This window comes from Euleptes europaea, chromosome 5, assembly GCF_029931775.1.
Source record: "Euleptes europaea isolate rEulEur1 chromosome 5, rEulEur1.hap1, whole genome shotgun sequence".
Taxonomy (NCBI): Eukaryota; Metazoa; Chordata; class Lepidosauria; order Squamata; family Sphaerodactylidae; genus Euleptes; species Euleptes europaea.
The window spans coordinates 85962036-85975089 of record NC_079316.1 but is presented as its reverse complement, the minus strand read 5'-3'; the positions used below and the strand labels follow the sequence as shown (position 1 = coordinate 85975089).

The 13054-nt window shown below is 43.2% G+C and overlaps 1 protein-coding gene across 1 annotated transcript in view; it reads left to right on the top strand.

The window, feature by feature from the left end:
• Window positions 1–13054, top strand: part of PCDH15 (protocadherin related 15) — a 558859-nt gene that overhangs the window by 289256 nt on the left and 256549 nt on the right. The window contains exons 10-11 of the mRNA XM_056849418.1: window positions 1013–1121; window positions 11843–11955. Coding sequence (XP_056705396.1) covers window positions 1013–1121; window positions 11843–11955 — 222 coding nt within the window. The remainder of the gene's footprint in view (window positions 1–1012; window positions 1122–11842; window positions 11956–13054) is intronic.

Here is a 13054-nt window from a genome sequence, read left to right as displayed (position 1 = left end):
CCAAATACTAACCAGGGCTGACCCTGCTTAGCTTCCGAGATCTGACAAGATCTGGCTGTACCATGCTGCCTTCCCTCCTCCCAACGTTTACTAGGCAGACTATATTCACAGGGTGGTTTGCTATTGCCTTCCCCAGTCATCTCCACTTTACACCTAGCAAGCTGGGTACTCATTTTACCAACCTTGGAAGGATTGAAGGCTGAGTCAACCTTGAGCCAGCTACCTAAAACTGAGTCTCATCGGGATCGAACTCAAGTCGTGAGCAGAGCTTGGACTGCAGTACTGCAGCTTACCACTCTGGGCCACGGGGATCTTGGCAGCTAGATCTCTGCAAATTTCTCAGATAATTTTTTTTCTTGCCTGAACTGTAATGATGGATGTTGAGAACCCAGGTCAAGAAGAATGCATCTTTCTGAGCAGTAAGTATTGTGTTACAGCAGTATCATTATTGCCTTTGAAGCTGAGCCACAGGTGGTTGTTTACTGTTACAGAATCCTTTGGTGTTAATTAAGAGATACTCATACATTCAAAAGGTGTTTTTTTTTTAATCCACTGAACGTTTTTGGATACAATCCAGTTAAAAGCAAGCTCCTTTAAATGTCATTAATTTCAATGGAAGAAAAGCAGCCCATTCCTGAAAGGGGGCAGTGGCCGGGAATGGTGGTCATGCAGCATCCACAGAGGCTTCCCAGCCAGAAAAAGGGAAAATAAACACCCTGAAAATAAACAAGGCTATTTTGCTGGTGGTAGCTCTGCTGCAACATGGAGTGGCATTCCTGAGGCAAAGGAGTTAGGAAGCTGGAATATGCTTGTACTGTGGCATGTCTGTGTTTTTAATATTTAGGTTCAAATACTGTGTATTGCAAGGTGATCTATGTTGGGAAATGGTATTCCTTCTGCCTACACACAGGGCATTAATTTCTTAGGCATTCAATACGCACATTGTGATTTAATATTAAATTGAATCCAAGTTGTAAGATTTTCATCATAACATGGCTAATTTTCATTCCAGGCTCGTGTGAACCCGATCAATGTCATGCCACCCATACAAGCTATAGATCAGGACCGAAACATCCAGCCTCCGTCTGATCAGCCAGGGATTCTCTATTTCATCTTAGTCGGTTGGTATTTGATAATCACACTATCTTTCACATTCACACTGTATGCGCAGCAGGCAGTCAAAGATTAAGTGGGAAAGTAGGAGCCTAATAACCAATTCATGCTGAATCTAGTGTGATAGCTGGTATTGTTCCAATCAAGTATTTTATTGTGTGATTGCTTATTGGGGCTGTTTATTCCAAATTGGATTGCTCTTGTTTTGAAGATTTAGCTTTCTTTTTGGAGTGTTCGCCTGAGATAATTGAGCTGGAACATGAGATGAATTTACAGAAACCCTTATCCACATACATAGATTTTCTTGGTGTTCTGTGTTAAACTAATGCAAAAAAAAGTTTGTCTTAAAAAGTAAATGCTTTTGTATTGAATGCTGAGGGGTATGTTTGGATGTGAGTTTTTGTTTCTATACAACATACTTTTGAACAATTGATAGCATACACAAAAACACAGTTACTATCCTGTGAAGGATCTATTACTGCCCTTGTCTGTGATATGAATCAGCCTTTACCTACGCTTTCCCATTATTATTTCTTTTGAACATAACTGCTTAGGATGGCACTGTAGGTTGTATATCAGGTTAATCAGGGACTAATTGTGCTCTCATTTGCTTGTTTGTTTAAAACATTTTATGCTTCCGTTCCACCCAGATAGAGTCCCCAAGGCTGTGAACATCAAAACATTTCAGCATTAAAATATCAAGACATTAAAATATCAAGACATTAAAACATCTTTTAAAATACAAGTGTAATATAAAACAATTCAATAAAACATATAAACAAAGAAACACACGTAACAACAACCATGGAGGAGGGGCAATAACAGTTAGTGGGGGAATGCCAAACCAAACAAAAAAAAAAGTCTCTACTGATTGGCGAAACACAACAACAAAGAGAGGTAGGTGAATCTTCCAAAGTTTTCAAAGTTCCAAAGTTTCAGTGCCATGACTGAGAAGGCCATTTCTGGGGTTGCCATCTATCTACCCTCAGATGGCAGGGGTACCCAAAGCAGGACCTTCCTGGAATGCATTCATATGGGAGTAGGCAATCCTTAAGATATGCTTAATTCAACACCTTGAATTGATTCAGAATCAAATTGGGAACCAGTGTCGATGGAATAAGAGTGGAGTGATATGGTCCCTACAACCTGCTCCAGTCAACATTCTGATCACAGCTTTCTGTACCAACTGTAGCTTGTTACAGGTAACTCTGAAGTAATGGTCCATCTGATTATGGCCACTAGTGTGGAGGGAATGTACAAGGGTGGGGGGGACTTTTTATTTTGGCAGGGCAAAAAAGGTGGCTTGATTGTGCCACCTAGAAATAAGAAACTGATAAATTCAGATATTCACACGGCAAGGTGAGAGGTGAGAAGTGGTAGAGGAGGGCCCTGGCAGAGGAGGATGACATGCCCGTCATGAGGGCAAAGCTTCACCATTGTTTCCCTCTTCTTATTGTCCTTGCATTCTCCAGAGTATGGCTGTGCTGGAATTTGGGGAGCAGGGGGTAACAGTACTTCCATGCTACCTCCACACTAGGAGAGCCAGCATGGTATAGTGGTTAAGAGCGGTGGTTTGGAGTGGTGGACTATAATCTGGAGAACCGGGTTTGATACCCCACTCTTCCACATGAGCGGCGGACTCTAATCTGGTGAACCAGGTTGGTTTCCTTACTCCTCCAGATGAAGCCAGCTGGGTGACCATGGGCTAGTCACAGCTCTCTTAGAGCTCTCTCAGCCCCACCTACCTCACAGGGTGTCTGTTGTGGGGAAGGGAAAGGAAGGTAATTGTAAGTCACTTTGATTCTTCCTTAAGTGGTAGAGAAAGTCAACATATAAAAACCAACTCTTCTTCTTCTAGTAGTCATCAACAGATAGACAAGGCACTGCTGAGTTTTCTGTATGTATCCATGTGGAAAGTGTCATGTCTTAGGCCCTTAGACAGAATGTACACATAGCTGAAGCAGGGTGTTGTTTTGTGCACTGAGCATTGTTTCAATTCCAGTATATAGGTTTATTGTACACGGACATAGGCATTTACAATCTAAAACATTACAACGGTTAAAAAGTATAAAACTAATAAAATCCAGAAAATGATCAAATTCTCAAATTACACCCAACATTCTATTTCTCATTAAAACAGTTTATATAAAACAAAAAAGATAAAGTTTGGCTATGTCTTTTCCTTTAAAAAAAAAAAGGTTCTATTCATTTAATTGCTTTCTTTGCCCTAATTGTCCTGATTGCTAAAGCGTAAAGTTCCGTTTTTCGGGAGACAAAAGAATCCACATCTGACATCAAAAAAATTAATTGATCAGAGTGTAAATTAGTTAATATATTGGCCAGAAACTTGTTCCTAGGCTCAATATATAGAGGACAAGCCAGGATGTAATGGGGTAGATCTTCCACTGAGCTGCCACATATCCAAATACGTTGAATTAGTGGTTTTTTTGAGAAGCAACCAGCAAGAAGCTCTGTGGGCATGGTTTGAAATCACAGTGAGATAAATGCTGCCCTAAGATTTTAAGCTGTTATATCAGCCAGATAAGGAGCACTAAGATGGTCTCTTTTTTATAAGACTGTACCATGGGCACTGTTTCATTTAATGCATAGCCTGCTTAATTTTTTATCACTGTTATTTGGAGGAATGAATACTCCCAGTAACAATGTTAACCTACCCAAATGCTTCACTAGTGATCTTCAAGTACATATATCATATATAGAGGTTCCCTGCTGGATCAGACCAGTGGTAACCTGTTTTACACTGTGTCCAACCAGTTCCTCTGGAGGGCTAACGAACAGGACACAGAAGCCAAGGCCTTCCCCTGATGTTGTCATGAAGTACTGGTATTGTGAAGTTTGCTGTCTTTGACTGTGGAGGTCCCCTTTAGTCACCAAGGCTAGTAGCCATTGTTGTGCTTACCCCCTATCAATCTGTCTAACCCCACCTCAAAGCCATCCATGCTTATGGCTATTGCTGTCTCCAGTGGCAGGGGATTCCACAATTTAATTACTCAATGAGTAAAGAAATATTTCATTTTGTCTGTCCTGAACCTATTGTCCATCAATGTCATTGCCCCTGGGTTCTAGTATTATAGGGAAGAAGTTCTTTCTATCCACTTTCTGTACCCCATGGATAATTTTATAAACTCTATCATGTCTCTCCTCATTAGTCTTTTTCTAAGCTGAAAAGCCCCAGACTGTTTAGTCTTTGCATGTAGGAAAGGTGCTGCTGTAACTCCTTAATCATCCTGGTTGCCCTCTTCTGCACTTTCCAACAGTGCATTCCTGAGCGGAATGCCTGTGCCAGGCTTAGGAGGCAACTCGGCTGCGCTGCCTCCAAAGGAGGTTTCGGCCCTACCGAAACCTCCTCCTGGTGCAAAAAATCCATGCAACCCTAAAAGGTGGCGTATCTTGGCAAAAAAAGTGGGGCGTTCCCGGGCCAAAACGCCTTAGGAGGCCACCTAACGGCAGCCCTGCCCCCAGCCCAGTGCTGTAACGCCCTGGGAATGCCTCTTGTGATGCCGTTACGCCCCAGGAACTGTTTCCATGATGACAACGCAACCTTTGCCGGCATTCGGATGCCGGCGGAAGGCTCCGTCGGCATCCCGGCCCAGTGCTGCCACGGCAGCGGGCAGCAACCGGCATCCAGGCCTTCCCGCTGGCATTGGGGTCACTAACACCAGTGTAACTTGCCCAAATGATGGCACGGGGGGCTCATACGCCAGCACGGGCCCTGCCCTGGATGCCAGCACTTCTCAGGAATGCACTGCAACTCTGCAATATCTTTTTGAGATGTGACAACCAGAACTGTACACAGTTCTCCAAATGAGGCTTCACCATAAATCTATACATGGGCATCACCGTATTCCTTTCCTGATGATCCCCAGCATGAATATTAAGGGGTAACACATAGAACCATTACATAATATGTAATATAATCCCCAACATGAATAAAAAGGACTAATCCAAGATGAAGAGAAGCCAGTAACCTCAGTCTGCTGAATGTTTGTGAGAAGCTCATAAATGGAGGCAGTTTAGGATGCATTGCTACCCTGAATTGCACTGACTCTGTGCCCCAAATGTACTCCCAATACACCCCAGATAAATCTCTGATCTAGCGAAGTGTTAGCAACCAAATGATATGTTCTAGCCCAGGGCCCAAAATCAACCACAGAGTTTTAAATTGTTCTGGTGTATCCCTCGTCCTTCATTGTTTCAACAGTACTAGGTGCTAGCTCCATCCAAACAACTGGTTAGAGAGAGTTCTGGTTTTATCAGCTCAGGTAAAGTTTAGCAGCACTTCTTTCTACCAGAGAATTCCAATAGCTTTTTCTGTGATAGGAGATGATCACTGTGGGAAGAAGATTCAACTCCTCTTATCCTTAATGAGCATTTAACATAATTAGCCACCAAAGCAATTCTAGCATTATTTTGTGACCTATTTCAACCCTTTTGTCCTGTAAAAATCCTACTGCTTCTCTCTGCTTATTCTTTATTTCTATTTATTAGTTAAACCTCTGTTGCTATTCCAGTCGTCTTCATTTCTGATTGCTGTAATCTCCTTGTCTGTCATATCTGTACTAAGAATAACTGATAGGGAAACAGAGGTTAAATAAATAATTGATTATATTATAGCAGCATTTATAGAACTGCAACATTTTTGACTTGTCAGACCATTTGATGTACTAATTATGTTTGGTTTGGGTTGGCATTCACATTTCATGTAATGTACGGTTAGTTCAAGAGCCTTGTGGTGCAGAATGGTAAGCTGCAGTACTGCAGTCCAAGCTTTGCTCACGACCTGAGTTCGATCCCAACGGAAGTTGGTTTCAGGTAGCCGGCTCAAGGTTCACTCAGCCTTCCATCCTTCTGAGGTTGGTAAAATGAGTACCCAGCTTTCTGGGGGTAAAGGGGAGATGGCTAGGGGAAGGCACTGGCAAACCACCCCGTAAACAAAGTCTGCCTAGAAAACTTTGGGATGTGATGTCACCCCATGGGTCAGGAATGACCCAGTGCTTGCACAGGGGACCTTTACCTTTTTTATCTGTGGTTAGTTCAGACACTGGAAGAATCTTCCACACAGAGCAGTCTTGTGGAGGAAACAAAATCTGTCCAGCCGGGTCTGTTGCAACAAATGCCGCTGTTCAGGGGTATGGCAAAATGGCCCCCACAGGCGCTTGTGATCTATCACAGAAGATGTGTAACGTATCCAGCTGGTTGAGATCCAAAGTCACTAGACTTCAATGACCACCACAGGTGCTAAATAGAAGTAATAAACTTTTATTGCTTGTCGTCACCAGAGGCTTTTAGAGATTCCAGGGGACTCTTTGAAGATTCTTCTTCAAATCAACAATCCCAGATTTTTCCTGTACTCCTGTTCACAATTATGCTGGCTACAGGGAAAGCCTTGGAAATCTCTCATGATGTATTAATTCTTGCCCAAGCTGAAGTCTCCTCACCTTTTTGTACTTTGCTATATGTGGTGCAATGTAGGCTTATATATGGGTTCAGAAATATCACAATAATACCAGATTAATAAAAGGAAGCATCCTACCCTTCAGATATACTGAAAGCTAGCTAGAAAATCTTGACCTCTACAGCTTTTTGGCCTACGTTGGAAGAGTATTGTAGGCTAACTAACCTCTGAGTGATAGCAGATTCCAAATTAAACATTTGTCTTCATACGTTGTAAGTTTTACATAAGACAACTGTTAGATGAAGTTTCATTTCACCAGAAGAAGCAATATATATTTCTAGAATTGCTTGATTTCTTCTGGTGGACTAACACATTCTTTTTTTGCTGTGTTCAGTTTTAGAATGTATTTGGTACATGGGAATCACTATATAATATGAACACCACAGAACATTCCTGAAAATAAAAGCAATTAAAAGTAAAACATACTGAGTTTAATAGTGCATGGGGGGGGGGAGTTTGGGCAAATAGACTTTTGCAAGCATCACCATCCCCCAGCAGCCCCCTGTATGCCCCAAAAATTCTTCTCTGAGAGTTGTGGATCCTCCTGAACACAATATCATGTGGCACAGGGAGGGCCTGAAAAAAAGGATCATCCCCCTCTTTGTACTAATCCCCCTCTATGTGCTTTTACCATAATCAAAAGATATACATTGCAGTTTTCAGTTCATCTTGTTAAGAATATTTGTCACCATTTCCCCAAACTAGCTGTCATTTTATAGTCCTGCTACAAAATTACCTTTAGGTACTTGACAGTACCAAAAATTCCCCTCTCCTGTGCTGTAAATCCTGAAAATGTTTCTATTTTTCTCTTTCTATTCCAGTTTTAGGTAATCAAATAGAATGTTATAATTTACAACCAATTCTTCCTGTAATCAAACCCTTGTATTTGCCTTTGCTTAAATTAAGCAAGATGACAAGCCAATCTAAGGACAAAACTTACCCCACCATTCAAATAGTAATTAATTTATGAGCTTTAGTGTCAATGGGGGGAGGCTCAGCTATAAGAATAAATATCCCCATTAGGCAAAGAACAAATATCACCATTATGCAAACGTTTAAATCCCCTTTTACAACATCACTAGAAATGATATGTTATGCTTTTGTTGGTACCCCTTTGGCAGTCCCATCAATTACCTTCTTCAAGTTATAAATGTTTTGAGTTTTCCAGTGTACATTATTTGCTTGATGCAAATTCATTACACACTGAGGCATTTGAGGGCAGGTCCCCTCAGTATTTGTTAAAAAGATCAAGGAAATAAAAACTAGGATGCAAAGTAACAAAAGCCTTTGCAGAGAGAGAGATGGAGTGGGTTGTACAGTGTTTAGAGAGTCAGACTAGGATCTGGGAGGCCCAGGTTTGAGCCTCCAGTTTGCCATGGAAGCTCAACCAAACAGCCCAAGTTTAGGGAGGGACGGTGGGACAAATTAGGAAGCAGACTCAGCTGGGCGAGGGGGACGGCTTCTTAAATACCTAGCTGGAGGAGCCGAGTGCAAAAGCTCAGGTCTGAGTCTGCCTGCCAGCCCCGCCCCTATTGAGCCAGGGCCTGATTGGTCCATTTGAAATATAGGGTGGGCCAGGGAGGTATGCAGCAGGGCAGGAAAAGTTCCAGCTGGAGTTAGAAGTGCTATGGCTCCTTCTCCAGCTTCCTCCCAGCAGCCATTTTGTTGCAGCAAGTTGGCTGCCCAGCTGACAAGCCCCTCAACCTTGTGCCAGCTCCCAACCTTCCTCAGCGCATGCCAGAAAACTGGGCTTGTAGGTAAGTCTGAGCCTTGCTTTGGTTCCTTTTGCTTTCTCCCCTTTGTTTGCTCCTCTACCCAGACTTTCTTTCTAGCTACCCCCTTTCTCACCTGGTTCTTCCTTCTCCCTCCTTATTGCCCCTTTCTTTGCTGGGTCCAACCCTCCCCCCTTGTGGCTCTCATTTTATCCTACCCTTGTCACCCTTTCTTTCTTTTCCTCCTCCCTCCTACCAGCTTCTCTGCTTTTCCTCTCATCATCATTGCTGGTTCTTTCCCTACTTTCTCTCTTGTCTTCTTACAGGGGGCCTTGGCAATATTGTTTTCAATTGTCTAGGCCAGTGGTCGGCAAACTCATTAGTCAACAGAGCCAAATATCAACAGTACAACGATTGAGATTTCTTTTGAGAGCCAAAACGCCTTTTAACAACCATTCATGCACGGGAGGTTTTGCCTTGGATTTGCCGCTCTCTAGATGCACATTTTCCCCATCTGCATTCTCAAAACTCTGCAGGGGAGCTTATTGTTGAGTTTTCAGAATCTGGATGGGGAAAATGTGCATTTGAGTGGCAAATCCAAGGCAAAACCTCCCATTCATAAATGGCCAATAACCCCCCACACAGAGTTTTGAGAATCTGGATGGGGAAAATGTGCATCTGAGTGGCAAACCCAAGGCAAAACCTCCCATTCATAAATGGCCATGCACAAACGAGAAGGAGAAAAGCTATCGTCACCTGCACACGCACCCCCCCACACACACACACACACACCCGGTGCCCCGAAGCCACGCCCGGCCAAAAGTTCTCGGACTCCACGAAGCCAGCCCGGCCGCGGCGAGGGAGACTCCAAAGCGGAGGTCAGGGCAGAAGGCACCGCCCCCGGCCCACTCTTCCCCGCGTCCCCGCCCTGCCCTGCACCTACCTCGGCCGCAGCCAACTCCCCGCGGCTCCTCGCCCTCCGGCTCCAGGGGGCATACTCCAGCCAGCCGTGGAACACGGCTGGCTACTGCCCTGGTCTTCCGGCAAAAACCCATCCTGCAAGCAGAGACAAACTCTCTGCTGCTGCTGCTACTGCCCCCACCTCCCCCCCCGGCCCCCAGGTTTTCTGCTGTCCTGGTCCAGCTTCTGCGCCCTGAACTGCAGAAACGAGGTGGGTGAAGCTAACAGGGGCATGCCGGACAGGCAGCCTCTCTAGTGTTCTCAAACTCCTTTGCAAAGGCCAGTTTGAAGGGAGATATCCCTCAGAGCAAACTCACCCAGTTTCTAAAGTCTGCCCTCTAATCAGATGGAGTTTGCAGAAAAAGGAGAGGGAGACCAGAGCAAAGGAACGACGGTATCCGTAATGTGCATCTACAGAGCAGCAAACCCAAGGCAAAACCTCCCATTCATAAATGGCCATGCACAAACGAGAAGGAGAAAAGCTATCATCACCTGTACTCGCACACACCCCCACACACACAACCCCCGGTGCCCCGCAGCCACACCCGGCCAAACTTTCTCGGACTCCACGAAGCCAGCCAGGCCGCGGTGAGGGAGATTCCGAAGCCGAGGGCGGGGCAGAAGGCAGCGCCCCCGGCCCGCTCTTCCCCGCGTCCCCACCCTGCCCCACACCTACCTCGGCCCAAAGAGCCTCATGCGGCTCACGAGCCGCGGTTTGCCGACCACTGGTCTAGGCAACTTAGACTGGTGTCAAAGATCTCGCGATTTAGTCTTCTGAGCTCTCTAGATTTTAAACTTTTTGTATGTTATTTAACTTGGAAAATTATAAAATAGCCCTCCCCCCTCTTTTTCACAGAATAGGGTGCACTCATGAATATTACATATATGATATCATGTAGTATATGTTACAGAGGTAGCACGTCTATACCATCTCCTTTTAAATATCATTCTAATCTGCTGGCTTTGTGACCAGCTAATGCTGAAAAGCCTTGGCTTTCAGTGGCCTCGTTTTGTTTTTCTATTTTATGTGTCTCATCAGAAGCAAAATTCTAGACTTTGCAAATGTTGTTGCACATAAGCATGAACTTCGCATGCTTCTTGAGCTAAGGCTGTAAGGAAACTTCCTTGCCTGGTTTCTCCGCAAGTCCTTGCATGTCTAGACTCGGGTCCACAAAGGGACTTGAATAGGTTAACTGAGAGATCTCAGTGAGAGATTTCACCTGTGACTACTACCCAGCTCTGTAGACAGAGGAAGGAACTGAAGAGAAATCAGCCACACCAGCCAAGGAAGGGTGTGTGGGTAAAGTGCCGTCAAGTCGCAGCCAACTTATGGCAGCAGCAATAGGCCAGATGATATTCCCCAACCCATATAACCGTTTGTACATCAGGATTGCTGGCCCGAGCAACTAAGAGACCTGCTCTTCTTTGCTTTTGCAAGACCAGAGTCTGGCACTGCTGCAGCAACAGCTTAGAAGTATATGCTTAGCATTCTGCCTTCTAAGAGCTGTGTTTGTGTCAAGAGGCCATGCATCTTTCTGACTGGGAAATCTGATGGGTGTATTTCCATTATATTTGTCGTGAAGGAATAAGAAATGCACATTTAACTAAATCCGGTTGAATTTTTGGCATGCACAAAAGTACTTACAGGAATGATGCCTCCCCTAGGTATGATTCTGCTACAGCAAATGTGTGATGCAGCTCAGAGTTTGTTCCATCACCTATCAAATCTCACCAATCTGATGTATCATTTTGCAACCTGCAAAGAATATTTTTTTTTGTAATGGTACCACTTTGTGTGGAGGGATCCTAGTTTCAAAATATAGCCATGAAGATAACTAGCACTTTTCTTGCCTGCAGTAGGAGGAGGGATTCATCTCCTCTGTGCATGGGTGCTCGCTATACACAGGCACAGTATGCGGTATAATTGTTAACGCTCAGAAGAGATGGTGTATACAGTGGAAAAAGTAATGCTTGTACAAAAATAGTTCTAGAAACTTGTTTCCTGCAGAACCTAGTAAGATTTTTTCCCTGTCACAATACAGATAGGTGTCATCTTTATTTTTATTTCCCATTCAGAGTAGTTATCCTTTATTTTATATCAGTTGAAATGTGTATGCACAACTCAATAAGGTTTTTTCCACACTTTTCTTACGTGCTGTCTTCCAGATTCTACTGGAGTCACCATGCATAGTTTTTGTTGTGTGGGACAAACCTTTAATATATAACCAAGGGGGTAAGAATATTGTGGCAGAATAGAAGCTGGTTTTAAACACTAAACATATTAGCACCCTGACATTTCCACTCATCTCTCTATTATGGGGGGGAAAGCCTCCCAGAGCCTCCCAAATTAATTAAAAGTGATGACAAAGGAAGAAAGGAAGGGAAGCCATCTAGATGATAGATAGATGGATTGCTTGTGGGCATGTCCAAGTAGGCATTTCAATTTTTGAGCCTGGGGAATCCATTTTGTTCCTTTATTTATGAGTGAAATAGATGCAACGTTTTAAATAAAGTTGTGATTTTTTTCCCTACTGATCCTTTGTCTCAATTATCAATTATCCTGTTCATTGTCTTTTTTAAGGGACTCCTGAGGATTATGCACAGTATTTCTTTATGAATGCAACGACAGCTGAGCTCAGCCTCCTCAAGCCAATAAACAGGGATTTTCACCAGAAATTCGATTTGGTTGTTAAGGTAATTTCAGTTGAATTCGCGTATCCATGCTGAGTAGTGGAACCCATAGAGAATGCTTGGATTCTTGAAGGTCACATAAAGAATTCTTCCAGAAAAATATGTGATTAATGACACCTGATAAGGAACTAGTCTATATTCCTGTAGTAGTTGCTTTGACAGCTGTGGCGCATGAAAAAGATTATGTACTTAATACATAAAAGGCACACTCCAGTAATTGCTAATTGTTACACTATGTTCCAAACCTGCCCATACTTAATCGTAAGTAAACCCCATTCAGTCCAGCGCAATGAAGCTTGCTGCTGGTTTGCTGTGTGAAAGTCTGTGTGATTACAAATGTGGTGAATATTCCAGGTAGGTGATCACAATTCAAGAGAGTTAGATGCTCTTGCCAGTTTCAGTGGGATTGGGTATCCCTAACTCTGTGTCAAATTGGGACCCTTGTATGTTTTGATTTGCTATGTGCATTTCTTTCTTTGAAAGGCTTTTCTGCATAGGATGCCTGTCTATCATTTTAGTGATTGTTTTTCTGACATTATTACATTAAATATTTTTAGGAATAAACTATAGGTTCAAAAGGCTGCAACATTTTTATTCAGCTATGTGGCAAATAAAACCGACCATTCATTCTATAGAGGGACTGAGAAAACTACTTTTTTCCCACTGCACAATGACTTTTGCTGTCACTGCAATCTCAGTTCCTGTGGCAGGGCCCAGTCTAGCACAGCCAAAAATGCTTTTTGTCAAGACCCAGAAATCTGGCTTAGTTACAATGTGATGGTGAAAGAACCCACTGTGCTTTGGATTTTTTTTTTTGTTTCATTTCCATGATGATCCTGAATGCAAACATCATATAATAGGAAAAGCTGTTATTTTAATCCATTCCTAGAATAAGTGCCATTACCACTTTTACTTGAGCAGCTAAAAAACAGTGCAGACTGTCTAATTTATACGTTCTGGATGAGGCATGTAATTTAAATAGATAGTCATATGTTCGGATCAATAGCTACTTGATAGGATGTGTTGTAGACAGGATTTTCTGTTTGGTGTATGTTTTTGTATTGTGTTGCATGTATATGCTGAGGAATCTGAAAATAGTTTT